Raw genomic sequence first — 14,572 nt, 5'->3', positions numbered from 1 at the left:
CTGCCCTGAATTGGTAGAGGGAATTTCCTCACCTGAAAATACCCAGTCATCAACTCTATTAAGAAAAAAATCAAAGCGTCTTCCTTACTCCTTTGGTACTTGGTAATTTGCCTAGAAGAGAAGAGTCATTAGAAAGGACCCACTGGTTTGGAACCTTGATACAGCTGGATTAAATGAGTTTGTTTGTGTTGAGTTACCAATAGCAACAGACTTTTCGTCAATTTTTCTGACTGTAACTGACTCAAATTTAGCCAAGAAGTGACTTTACTATGTGTGGGTGTGAATAATAATGTAAAAAATAAAGAGGATCTGCTGGAAAACTATTATCTATTCCATCTGAAACTGTTCCCTGCCTTTCAATGGGTGATTGTTTGAGTTTGTTTTTATGAGCTTGCAGGTATGACAATAATAAAAAATAAAGTCTTTTATCTAGAAAAAGCCCTTGGCTTTGCTGGGGAAATGGATGATCGTGTGCAGCCTCACCCCTCTGCCTGAGTTTGCTTCCTGACTGGCTTATTCCAGCATCACCAGGGACTAATGCACAGGTTTCCCCATCTCTCCTCAAGGTCTGAGTGAGCCAGAAGATATTGACTGGTTTCTTCTCTTGTTTTAGAGCGATCGACTTTTGATCAAGGGTGGCAAGATCGTGAATGATGACCAGTCCTTCTATGCAGATATTTATATGGAAGATGGGTTGATAAAGTAAGTATGGTTTTTTCAGCCAATAATAGCTTTCAGTTTGATTTTATTTTTACAAATTTTATTATTTTTTACAAAATTTGTAACAATGATTTCTGAACATTTCTTTGCTGTTACCAACCAACAAAGAAACAGCTAAACAAAAGTCATTGTAACAGTGACAATGTTTGTGACATTCTTCCCAAGGGTATACATTGTTTAGAACTGTTTATAAAAACCTTTTAAGAGCTGAAAGTGTGAGTGGAGGAATTCATTTAGTCCTACTCTCTCAAAACGTTTTTGATGAGGAAATTGAGACCTGAAGAGTTTTAATTGGCTTGTCCCAGGTCACACTGTGAATTCGTAGAAGCATTGGAATCACTGTAACCCAAATTTCCTGACTCAATTCACTACCATTTTTACTACCTTGCCGGTAAATTTTGATTGATGAAACCTCTCAAAGTATCTTGGGGTTTATCGGCTGGATTTTTTTTTCTTAAGGACCATGCCTTAAATCCAAATTACTCTGGCTTTCATTGATGGGCAAATCCCAAGCCTCATTTGGTCTTTGGTTGGGCTCTGATGGCTCAGAGCATGCAAATAACAATTGTTTCTGTTTTGGGCAGAAATCCTGATTGTCCTCCTCTCCCAGATTGATTTTTTTTTAACTAGGTAAAAGAGGCCCTTCTCTGCCTTATTTCTTACCTAGCTTTAATCACCGAATGAGGCATTGCCTCAGTCAAACTGAGGCCTGTTAAAAAACCTTTGCTTAAAAAGGCCAAGGTCTGCAACTGCACCCGGGGCCATCTCCAGTTGTCCTGATCTACATCTGGCCACTGGACCCAAATGGCTCTGAAGGAGAAAGTGAGTGAGGCTGGTGACTTCGCACACCCCTCCCTCACTTAAATCTAGTTCAATTGTATGTCACAGTATCTCCTCCCCGATGTCACAGTCCTCTTGGAGAAAGGACAAAACAACAACAGACTAACTACCAACCTTGCCCGTTAGCCAGGATTCTATTATCAAAGCATTAGGGGCTTTGAGAGCATCTCTTCCAATCTCATCATTTTACCACTGAGGAAACAAGCTTGAGGTGGGGGAAGGAGTCTTGGTGATAAGGGGGTAAAGTGAAGCTTCCAAAGATAGTAGGAGAGTCAGAATTTGAACTCGGGTCTTTGGACACCTGAATCCAATGTTTTTTCTATGATGCCATGTAATACCACTCAACACAGGATCCTAGATCTTGAGCTGGAAAGGACCTTAGAGGTCATCTAGTCCAACTCTCTCATTTTACAGATGAGGAAACTGAGGCCCAGAGAGCCTTGCCAAAGGTCAGATAGGTAGCAAGGTTTGTAGCTGTAATTCTGACTCCCTTTACTCTAAATCCAGTGTGTTTTCCACTGTACCATCTAAACCCTGAATTGATTACCATATTACTGTAACCTTTAAAGGATGTGCAGTTTTGTTGGTTCATGTATTCTCATTTCTGATACAAGTCAGAACCATTCTGCTCCACTTTAAGATGTGGTGCATGGCCATTGAGAGTATCTTTGGTCAAACCGTTTATCATGTGATGACCAAATTGGAGTTGAGCCTCCCCAGGCTGGCCTTCAGACCACAGACACTCTACTTGAAGGCGTTCTAGATCAGTTGGGCTGGTAGGGACTAGAAACAGCCTTCAGGGACCCACCTCCATGCCAAGATGAAGCATCCCAGGAAGATGTTAGAGGAGGGATCCAGGAATATAGTATCAGATTACACTGAGAGCAATAAACAACCTGATGCCTGTTTTAAAACACCTTTTGGCAGATAACATACAATGAATTTGAAAAGTTCTCTTTTGGAAGGTTTAGAATTTAAAGTTCAATGAACAGTTTGCATTTTTTTCCTCTTAGAGAGTAGTCCCAACCAGGGCAAGCTGGAAGCCAATCTAGGTCCTAGGGGAAGTGGGGCACACCAGAGTGGGGAGCTTTCATTAGTGTTTAGCAAACCCTAGTTCTCCTCATGGGATTGGAGTATGGGAACTCCCATGTAGTTAAGTATTCTTAATTTGGTTGAAAGTGTGCCTTTATTTCTTATTCAAATACTCAACCTATGGTATGTTAAGTGTTCAAAAGGCTCTCTTGGAATGCAGTGCTTTGGGGTGATTTGCTCCATCGAGGGTTGTAAGTCTGGAATGTGACCATTTGGGTTGGGTCAGCACATCTGCTTTCTTGATCAGGGGTCCAAGGAGGAGGACATCTCACTAATTACAATGAGACACTACAAATAAATCTTTGCTAATGGCCACTTTGGGATCTCATCCTTGATTTTGCAAGGAACCTGGAAGACTGCCCTTAAGTTGGCTGTGTGTACCTGGAAGTGTGTTAGAAAAGCAAAAACACAGACCAATGAGGCAGCAGTACCTTCAGGATACTCTTGGCTCCAGGGAGAGTTTAGTGCATGCCAGGACAGAGGACATGTCTATATCATCTTACCCTCCTCCACCCCTTCTTGTACCCTGAGTAGCTCACATGACCCTGGAGAAGCAGCACATCTGTCTGATTAGAGACAAACATTGCAGCAGATGACATCTTCTTAGTACCCAGCATTCACTGAGTACCAGCAGCACAGCCTGCCCTGGATAACAGAACATTGCCAGGGATGCAGTCTCTCATTCGATTTACCAAGAGGAAGTCAGGCTAATCAATACAGATTTATCAAGCACCTACTATGTGCCAGGTACCATGCTAAGTGCTGGGTTGGAAGCTGGTCATCACATCTCCATGATTACCACGGTTTTTTTGAGGTTCATGCAGGCAACCTGTATCAGACCTTGCCACAGCCCACCCAGGGCCTTGGCGTTTTGTGGCCTCACAGAGGCAGCATTGCAGTGTGGGGGCTGTGCCCCGCAGGGGGCTGCTTTTGCTTCTGTCACTGACATGCTTGGGAGCATCACCACCTGCTCCTTGTCTTGATTTTCTCCCCTGTTTTGCAAAGGGGTGCAGGGAGGAGGTCGAACAAGGCCTATTGAATGAAGGCAAGACCCAACACAGCTCCGAGATGGTGTGGGAAGAGTTTTGTTTTGGAAGGGAGGTCCGGATCTGGGATTTCACTAATGTGGGAGAACTGGGAGGGAAACTCCCTCTACTCTGATCTAGATGAATGAATAAATGAAAAAACATTTCTTAAACTCTCACCCTAGGCAGAGAACTGTAATCTCGGAGAGTTATCAGTAATTTATCGAGGGTTATACAGCCGTATGTGTCAAAGGTGGCAGTATTTAAAACTCAGGTCTTCCTGGATCCGAGGCCAGCCTTCTATCCACTGCCTCCCTGCCTCTTCCACGTGCGAGATCCTGGGATCATAGGCAGAGAGCTGGAAGGGGTTGTAGACACCAGCTGATCCTGTCTCCTAATTTTATAAATGGGGTAACCAAGGCCAGAAAGGGAAAATACCTTGCCAAGATCACATAGGTAGGAAATGTAGGAAATGGTGGAGCTTGGATTTGAACCCACTAATGCCAGTGACATTTCCTATAAATGCCCAGTAGCCTTGTTACACACACACACACACACACACACACACACACACACAAATATACACGCACACGTACATATGTATACAAAAAATTAAAAAACATGTTATTTATGTTTTTGAATGTATTTATATATTTATATAAATAACAAAATATTATATATTATATAAATCTATTTGTATATTTATAAATTATTATATTATGTATCTTATATATTATAAATATTATAACAATTATATTTATATTTATAATTATATAAATCTATAATATATATTATAAATCCATATTATGTATATAATTTTATATGTGTATATATATGTGTGTGTGTATATATATATATATATAGGGAAGGCCATCCATGATTCGAACTTCCTCGGTAAAAGAGGGTGACTTGGTTGCTCAGTGGGTAGAACACTGGTTTTAGAGCTAGGAAGATCTAAATTTAAATCTGGCCTTAGACATTTTCAAGCTGTATGACTCTGGACAAGTCACTTAACCTCTGCCTCAGTTTCCTCCACTGTAAAATGGGGATAATAATAGCACCTACCTCCCAGGGTTGTTGTGAGGCTCGAAGGTGATAATGTTTTTACAGTGTTTAGCACAGTGTCAGACTCATACTAGGAGCTATAGAAATTGTTACTTATTATTCCTTATTTCTGTTCTTAATAAGATGAAGTCCTTTATTGGTTCTATAAGAACCCCTCCTTTCAGATGGGTTCTCTGAAGCCTTCTACAAAATTAAACCTATTCTGTGATAGCATTTTCATGATATTTTTATGTTATTAATATTTAATCTTTCAAGAGATCAGTGATTCCATCAGTGTGGATACTCTGTCCTCGGGTATTGGCAGTCACCTTAGTAAATAATTTTTGAAGTTTTTCTCTGGCTCCAGAATTAATTACCTGGAGGGCTAGGGGGTCAAGTTTCTGGGAATGATGGTAATCACTACACAGTCACCTACAGAGGGTGGGGCATCTTCTTAGGAATGAAAGCAAATAATTTAGAAAAACAAACTCAGAATTCCCCCAGGCCCCATCCTGGTCCCCAGGAGGGTGTTTTGTTCTTCGAGGCCAGTGGTGCCCCAGAGAAGGTGATGCAGTCGAGTTGGACCACCTGATTTGATTAACAGTTGTGTTCAGGATTCTTTGTAATGAGCCTCCTCACTGACCCAGCCCTGTTTAATCCAGGCAAATAGGTGAGAACCTGATTGTGCCAGGAGGGGTGAAAACCATCGAAGCCCATTCCAGGATGGTGGTGCCCGGTGGCATTGATGTGCACACCCGTTTCCAGATGCCAGACCAGGGGATGACGTCTGCCGATGACTTCTTCCAAGGGACAAAGGCCTCCCTGGCAGGAGGAACCACGATGATCAGTAAGACGAGTCTTTGTTTTATTTTCAAACTGACCTTTAACATGCAAGTACCATTCTGGTCTGAGGATAAGTCTCCATTGTTTGGGGTGCCTTTCTAAAAAGCTGGGAGTCAGCTTTTGGTCTAGTCGATGCTACCAAGGAAGGGAGGTGGGTGGGATGTTGTCCCCAGGGAGCATGTCATTTGATAGTGCGTTTTCTGGTGGTCTGTGAGTTTTCCCAGTGGCCAAGAAGAATGCCTCTGGTTTTCTGGTGAATTTCTGTAGTGAGAGAGGGCCTTTTGTCATCATTTTGGAGGCTAGAGGTTTGTTTTCCTCAAACAAAAAATTGATTCAGCTGGGATTATTTTCAGAACAATGCAGTCATTTTCTTCATGATCCTCTGATCCTTGACTCTTAAAAAAACATTCCAAATTGTCAGTAACTTTGTGATTAAATATTAAATATAGTATCTTGATACCTGTCTCCTCTCATCCCCCGGTAGCATAGTATTCTGGGCATGAGGATGGGAGAGAGTAATATTGGACAAGGGACATGGGATGGGACTCTTGAGTTCTTAGTTCTCCATAGACATTGGAAGTAATGAGGAGCATTTTCTGGACTGGGTTAGAAATGAATTCAACTAAGGTCCTTTCTGAGGGCTAGGGTGGGGCAGGACTGCATACGAGCCTTCAGGAGAAATAGAAGACTCTCATTATACAGTCCTTTGGGTAGGAAGATGTTTCTATTGACTAATGTCAATAATTGGGTATTTCTGTTTGCCTTCCTCAACCCTGTGATGAGGAGAGGTCATTTATACTCTCACATGGCCCCTTGCTGGATCAACGTAGTTTCAGAGATGGAGGACAACTGGATGCTAATTGGGCCCCATCAGGAAAGAGCCCATTACTTCGGTCTTACTAGGATAGCGTAGCACAGAGACTGGTGGACTATATGGCCCATTGGCTGTAGTTTGCAGCTCCCTGATATAGTGGATAGAGTGTTGGAGCTTGCATCAGGAAAATGTGATAGACCCTGTCTCAAACCTGTACCAGCTCTGTGACCCTGGTCAAACCCCTTAACTTCTCTGAACCTCAGTTTCCCTGTTTGTAAGATGATCCCTGCAGCACCTGCTTATGGAGTAGTTGGGAGGCTCAGATGGAAGAGATGTCTCTCATTGTGGTTAGGGTTATTTTTGTTATTAGCCTCATTTCATTACCAGTTCTTCATCTACCTGAGGTGACCAGACACAGATGTGAGGACATTAACATGGAGAGGGGAGAGAAAGCAAATACTAGTCGAAAGAATTTCTTCACATATCCAGGGGTAAGGTTGAAACTATATAACCATTGGATGCCTCAGCTGGAAAGGGGCCTTAGAATGGAGGCTATCAGGGCTGGAGGGGCTTCACTTAGAACATAGGACACCAGATATAGAAGGGACCTTAGAACATAGAGTATCAGAGCTGGAGGGGCTTTGAAACATAGACTGTCAGAGGTGAACATGGACCATAGAACACCAGAACCGAGGAGTCCTTAGAACATAGAAGATCAGAACTAGAAGGGACCTTAGAACATAGAGTATCAGAGCTGGAGGGGCTTTGAAACATAGCCTGTCAGAGGTGAACATGGACCATAGAACACCAGAACCGAGGAGTCCTTAGAACATAGAAGATCAGAACTACAAGGCACCTTAGAACAAAGAACGAAGGACATCAGAGTTGGGAAGGGCCTTAGAACATAGAACACCAGACCTGAGGAGTCCTTAGGACACAGAACATCAAAACCATAAGGGACCTTAGAAGATCAGAGCTAGAAAAAACTTGAGAGCATAGGATATCAAAGCTGGAGGAGCCTTAGAACTTAGAACTTCAGAGCTGGAGAGGCCTTAAAGTATAGACCGTCAGAGCTGGAGGGGCCTTTGAACATAGGACAGAGAAGGTTAGAGCTAGAGGTGACGTTAGACCCTAGAAAGTCAGAATTGGAAAGGTCCTTAAACCATAGAACATTGAAGATTAGGGCTGCAAGAGTCTTAGAACTTTGAACATAGAACACAGGAGGTCAGAACTGAGAGGAACCTTAGGCCATAGAACAGTTGGAAGGGATGAGAGGGGACTAGAAGATGAGTGAATCATATAGAATTCCACCTAAGCTGCTATTTAAACTAAGGGGTTTGATTTATGAAAATGTAATTAAGCTGACCTCCCGCCCTCACAGTCCCCCACTGCCCTTGGCAGGCTGACACATTCCCTGCTTAGTCTAGCAGAGGGAGGAGGCTCTTGCCTCGCCGTAGGATTGGCGGTCAGCAGGCGTCTTGGGCGTCATCTTCATTTCACCTGCTTATTGTGCCATCTCCCGTCCTCAGTCTGATGGTCAGAGGTGGTTGCCACTGTGGCTCTTGGCTAAGCCCCGCTTGCCTAACTTCTACTCTTTTCTAGGCATTACCAAGGCTCTGGCAGCCTCTCTGACCTGGCCTCCAGTATCTGAAGCCCCAGGAATAGCCTGGTTGTTTGGAACTCCATCTGACCCCTCTGGGCCCCTCACCAGGCAGCTTTCTTGAACCCCAGCTCTTGTGGTTAGGAGGTTTTGTCGTCAAACCTCAATCTGAGTCTGTGAAGCTTTCACCTATTGTTTCTGCTTCTGGCCTCTGGGGCCAAGCAGAACAAAGTGAATCCCTCAGCCACAAGACAGCCCCTGAAATACTTGAATATCTCCACCACCCTCCCCCTCCCCTGTGTCTCCCCCCCCACATCTTCTTTTCCAGACTAAATATCCCCAATTCCTTCAACTGATCCTCTTATGACATAGACTTAAGTCCCTTGATGAAGCCAGCTGTAGACTCAGATTCAGTCCTCCAGCCCATTCTCTCCAGGGTGGTCTCTTTTACATCCCACTTGGGACTTTGCACAGGGTTCTGTGGGGAGATCTTAACCCCACCACATACATTGAGTCAGAACCCAGTGGAGTACGGTGGTTAGAGCACTGGGTTTGGAGTCAGTGGGCCTGAGCCTGAATGCCAGGTGGACTGCTTGCCACCTGTGTGACCCTGAGTAAATACCTTAGCCTCTCAGTGCCTCAGTCTCCTTATCTGTAAAATGGAGGAGTTGGCCAGGTGGCTTCTCAGGTCTCCTCAAGCCCCAAGCCTGTATGATCTTGTTCCTAAGATCCTGGGAGCTAATGAGAAAGTCTTGCCCCAGATTCATATCTAATTAGCTTTCTCAAAGGAAACCCATGGACTTTCTCTCTAGCTTTTCTGAAATGCCGTGCTGAGGCCTTCCTCTCTGTGGCTGCCTCCCGGACAGGCCTATTCAGCCTTGTTCTCTGTTCCTCTAATCAGGCTCCCACCTGTTTCTCTTGCTTCTCGTCTCTTTCTCAGCATGTTGGTTATCATTAGCTTGGCCCAGTGGCTAGAAAGGCAGCCTCCAAGGAAGACTCAGGTCAAGTCTCTCCTCTGAACCCATGCTTGGTGTCATTCATGTGCTCTAGAGAAATCTCTAAGAAAGAGGTCCTAAACCCAGGGCCCCTAAACTGATAATGGTATTTATTATACTAGTGGAATTGATTTATCTTTTAATCCTGTGTATTATGTTTGGTGGATTTAAAAGTGTTCATCTGAGAAGGGGTCTGTGGGCTACCCTAGACTTTTGGGTTAGTGACTTGCCCAGGGTCACACAATCCATCTGGGTCAGACACAAATAGAGTTAAAAACCCCTGCTTTAAGACTGTATGTTTCAGAGGAGAGGCTGACTTCTGTTACTGGAGGATGTTTCCTCACTAGGAAGTTCTTCATTTCAGAGAGATCATGGGCCCAGTCCCTAAGCCTGTCCCTTTTCCTATTATTATTGTCATTTTCTTTCAAACCCAGTGGGAATTCTGCTGTTTCCAGCCTCTTTGAGTTCTTCCTGGAGGGAGCAGGTCTTCTACTGGCTGGACCCAGGCCTTTATAGCTGGATGGGGGTCCAAGAGGAGTGGCTGGGAGACTGGATGGGTGACTTCGTAGACCAGGAAACTCAGAATGAGCTCCCAGTGATGACGGGGAAGTGAGAGAGGAGACTTATGGCCTTGGCTGGGCCCGCAGAACAGAACCGCATTTTAATGTGGACTTTGGAATTGAGAAATAAGGGCATTCAGAAAATTGCTGGCCATGGCTTGGGGTGCATTGATGAACCAGTATAGTATCTTGCTGCCTGTCCCCTAAGGGTATGGGTGGCATAATGGATAGAGCGCTGGGCCTGCAGTCAGAAAGACTCATCTTCCTGAGTTCAAATCTGGCCTCAGAAAATTACTAGCTGTGTGACCCTGGGCAAGTCACTCAACCCTGTTTGCCTCAGTCCTCATCTGTCAAATGAGCTGGAGAAGGAAATGGCAAACTGCTCCAGTATCTTGGCCAAAAAAACCCCAAATGGGGTCACCAAGTGTCAGACACGACTGAAATGACAACAGTAATGCCCTCTTCCTCTAACAAAGAGCAGAGAACAAAAGGCAGCCAGTGGGGGTGTCTGGGTGGACCAATGGAAGTGGAGAGTTGAAATCACCTTTGGCTCTCTCCCTGTTTTTTGCCATCTGGACACTTGCCAGCTCTTGCCAATTGGAGCTCGGCCTCACCTATATTCAGCCCCTTGTCTCCGTCCAGTTCAAGGCTCTGTCACTACTCACCTGGGCTTCTTAGAATAGTTCCCTGACTCATCCTGTGCCTTCCATTCTCTTGAGTCTTTCCAATCCATCCTTCACACATCTGGGAAACCAGTTATCTAAAGGGTGCAGGTTTGACCAACTGTCTCCTTCTTTTCTAACTTTGTGACTTTGAGCAAGACATTTAACCACTCTGGGTCTCAGTTTCCTTAGTGGTAAAATGGGGGAGGTTGGACCAAATGACCTCTAAGCCCCCTTCCATCTCTGGACAGGAGATCCTATGATCATCTATTGCTCAGGACTTTCCGTGGCTTCTTTGGACTTTTCCATCCTGCCCTTCTGCCAGGTTCTCGCTCCCCATTTCCCCCCTCACCCTTTTCAGCTTCCTTTTGTGTATTGTCTGCCATGTTAGATTGGAAGCTCCCTGCGGGCAGTAGTTGATGCTTAGTAAATGTTTACTAACTGACTGACTGGTCCCTAGCTTGGCATTTAATGGCCTCTGCCAGCTGCCTCCCTCCTGTCCTTCTGTCTTTACTACAGACACTCCCTTTCAAGCACTCTCTGTTCTGATCAAACTACATTACTGTCTGTGTCCCCCTCCTTCCTCTTGATGGGCCTTTTCCCACCTCTGGGTATTTGCTCAGCCATCTGCTATGCCTGAGATAATATATCTACATCTATATCTATATCTGTATCTATATCTGTATCTATATCTATATCTATATCTGTATCTGTATCTATATCTATATCTGTATCTGTATCTATATCTATATATCTACATCTACATCTGTATCCATATCTGTGTGTGTATTTGGTATTTCTGTAGCACTTTACAGATATCATCTGAAATCGCCCCCACCCCCTCACTGCCTTTTCTCACCTGACTTTTCAGTGAAGGCCCAGCTTAGGGACCACTTCTACCCAGTCTTGACTCCCTCCTCCTTCCTTCCAGCTGAGACCAAGCTCTGCTCTCTCAGATGTGTCTCATGTTTGTCATCTAAATCTCTTCTTCATGTTCTAGTATATAGGGCATCCCGAAAGCCATTTCAGCCATCGAAACTTAAAACTACACGTCGCCTTATTTGCTGGGAGCTAGGCTTCTTTCCCTCAATGGAGTGCAAGCCCCATGAAGGCAGAGATAAGGTCATTATTTGTGTTTGTTTTCCCAATGTGTAGCATAGTGCCTTGCACAAAAAGGCCCCTGAAAAACATTGGTTGTATTGAATTTGGAGAGTTGTTCAAGAGAGATATGACTTTCTCAGTAGAGAGTTGCCCTTCACTGGTACAGATCACCACCCCTTAATGGATGGTGTTGTGATCTTCTGAATCAGGAGCTTGTCTTGGGGAAGCAGCCATTTGCATGAACGAGGAATTTGTTTAGGTCTCCCAGGCCTTGGTTGTGTGAAGAGAGCAGAGTTTCACTGTCTTGATGCACACCCTACTCTGCCATCTTCTTACTGAGCCCTCCCTATAGCAGCCTGAGCCAGCGCCCCCTCCCCTGGTGCTGTTTTGCAGATGGGCACTTTGGATGCTGGGAAGAGAAATCAATCCATCAACTGAAATTTATTAAGCACTTACTATCGGGCACCGTGGGCAGCTGGGTGGTGCAGTAGATAGAGTGCCAGGCTTAGAGTCAGAAAGATTCATCTTCCTGAGTCAAATCTGGCCTTAGATACTCACTAGCTGTGTGATCCTGGGCAAATTACTGAACTCTGCCTCAGTTTCCTCATCTGTCAAATGAACTGGAGAAGGAAATGGCAAACTACTCCAATATCTTTGCCAAGAAAACCCCAAATGGGGTCATGGAGAGTTGGACTTGCCTGAACAATAATGATGGATCAGTCACTGTGTTGTGAAGGGGCATACAGAGGCACAAGGGAGATGGTCCCTGCCCTCAGTTAGTTGATATTGAAGTCAGGGACCGCCTTTTGCCTCTTTTTGTATCCCTGGCATATAGTAGGTGCCTAATGAATGTTTACTGATTGACTGGTCCCTTTCTGGGGAATACAGCTTATGTGTAGGTAAGTAAATGTAGCAGTGATTCAGAATAAATATCCAGTGGTCTGGGATGGGTTGGGTTGGAGGAATTGTTCTTGCCAATTGAGTGTCTATTTGGAGGGAGCTGGGGGGAGGTCTAAGGTGTGGAGGAGGAGGGAGAGCATTGCAGGTGCCCAGTGTAGGCAGCCTGAGGCAAAGGCCTGAAGGCAGGGGATGGAATATCGGGTACGTGCAGAGAGTTGGCCAGCCTGGCTGGGCACAGAGTTTGTGAGGGGAAGGAATGTGTCATCACACAGAGCTTGGGGCCAGATTGGAAAGGGCTTTCGATGCCAAGCAGAGAGGTTTGTACTTCATTCTAAAGCCAGTGGGGAGCCTTTTAGGCCTCCTGAGAAGAGGATTGACGTGGTCAGGCTTGAGCTTTGGGAAGGTCATTTGATCGGCCTTATTAGACTGTGTCCTGTTTGAGGGCAGAGCTCAGTTCTAACTGGTCATCCTGGTGCCAGCAGCACAGAATACCAGGATGGAACAGGACACTGAAATCTTGGGGTAGTGAGATTATCGAGAAGGAGTGAGTAGTTAGCGTTGGCCAATGGGACAGGGAGGCTGAGAAGAATGAGGCTGGAGAGGAGGCCAGATCATTGCAGACAAGGGCCCCAATTCAGTGGCTGTCTGGAGATGGAGATCCTTGCACCAGGTGCCACCGGGAGCCCTGTCGCCTCTCGCAGAGTGACGCAGCTCCACTGAATGCCCAGGAGCACGCTAAATGTAGCCCATTGAAAAATGGGGGGTGGAGGGCACCACGTCAGCAGCACAAAATAACATTAGTGCCACTGAGACAGAGCTGCCTATTGAGCACCACACAATGGGGCATTGTAGGATGGCCCCAGCTGAGGGGGCACCCTTTGCCCTTTTCTGTTCCGTCTCTGTTTGAGGCTGGGAGCTATAACTTTTCCAGTATCATTCATGGAGTCTTGATGAGGCATCCTGGAGATGTTGATCTAGACCTTGACCTCTAGACTTCTTTTTAGCTCCTTTCTAAGGGCTTAGAAATTGCCGAGATCAGTCATGGTTCCCAAAGACTCCAGGGAGCAAGTCACACCCATTTTGCAGAGGAGAAACTGAGGTAACAGAGAAGGTAGTGAGTTCCTCACAGCTACATCTTGACACAGGGCTGATGTTGGCTGGAGCGGGTCCAGTTGACTTGGAGGTAGCCTTGGCCATCCTGGGCCAGGATCTCTGCCCAAAGGCTGGCACAGAAATGTTATAAATAATAATAATAGTAATACCAGCACCAACATGGTTTATATGGGGCTTTCAGATCTGCAAAGCACTTTCCAAGCACTCTCTCCCAGTCCTCACAAAATCCCTGTGAGGCAGGTGCATTAGTTTTCCTCATTACACAGCTGGCTCATTACACAGCTGAGGAAACAGGCTAAGAGCGATTGTGTATGACCCCTGGATTGCACACCTGTGAGGTTTCAGTGGCAGGATTCAAACTCAGGTCTTCATGACCCCATCTTCAGCGCTATAGTCACTCTACCATCTACCTGAGGTATGGTAGAAAGACCCCTGGTTTGGGAATAACAGGAACACAGATTTAGAGATGGTGGGACCCATTTTACAGATGAGGCAAATGAACCCCAGAAGGGGCAGTGTTTTGCTAAGTTAATACAGGTCATTGGCAAGGTAGGGATTTGAACCCAGTCTTTTGACTCCAAAGCCAGGAGACTTTGAACTGCATCATATTGTCTCCTCTGTCAGAGCCTAGTTTAAATCCTGGCTCTGCCGTGGGCTGGCTTGTGTAGCGTGGGCAAATAAATTTCTTTCTTGGCACCTCAGTTTCCCTTTTTGTGAAAAGGGGATAATAGTATTCCTGCTTACCTCACAGGGTTTCTTTGAGGATCAAATAGATAATAGATTTAGAGAACTTTATGAAGTTATTGCTTTGGAGAATTAATGAAAGAAAACCAATGTTAATAATAATAGCCAATATTCATATAGTACTTTACAAAAGTGGTTTGCAACATGCCTTACAAATAGTATCTCATTTAATCTTCACAAGAACCCTGGGAAGTAGGTGCTATTAATTATTAATTATCTATTAATGTTTAATAATATTGGTGCTATTAATTATCCCCATTTTACAGATGAGAAAACTGAAGCAGACAGGTTAAATGACTTGCTAGGGTCACACAGTTAGTAAGTATCAAAGGCAGGATTTGAACTCCGGTCTTCTTGTTTCAGGACCAATGCTTTATCTAGTGTGGTGCCACCTAGCTGCCTTAAGTGTTTCTTGTGGGCTAGACACTTTTCCAGTCACTGTGGATACAAATATAGAATTTTATTGATAAATTTTATTTTATTTTGATTTCCCCGTGTATCCTTCCCTTGCCCCTTCTC

General features: G+C 44.8%; 1 protein-coding gene across 2 annotated transcripts in view; it reads left to right on the top strand.

Annotated features, from left to right (window-relative positions):
* Positions 1–14,572, top strand: part of DPYSL2 (dihydropyrimidinase like 2) — a 139,080-nt gene that overhangs the window by 47,698 nt on the left and 76,810 nt on the right. For both annotated transcript variants that reach the window (XM_036749570.1, XM_036749571.1), the window contains exons 2-3: positions 614–702; positions 5,384–5,568. In XM_036749570.1, the coding sequence (XP_036605465.1) occupies positions 614–702; positions 5,384–5,568 (274 nt within the window). The remainder of the gene's footprint in view (positions 1–613; positions 703–5,383; positions 5,569–14,572) is intronic.

Source organism: Trichosurus vulpecula, chromosome 3 (genome assembly GCF_011100635.1).
Source record: "Trichosurus vulpecula isolate mTriVul1 chromosome 3, mTriVul1.pri, whole genome shotgun sequence".
NCBI lineage: Eukaryota > Metazoa > Chordata > Mammalia > Diprotodontia > Phalangeridae > Trichosurus > Trichosurus vulpecula.
The sequence above is the reverse complement of the archived record's forward strand: the minus strand, read 5'-3'. Positions and strand labels throughout refer to the sequence as shown.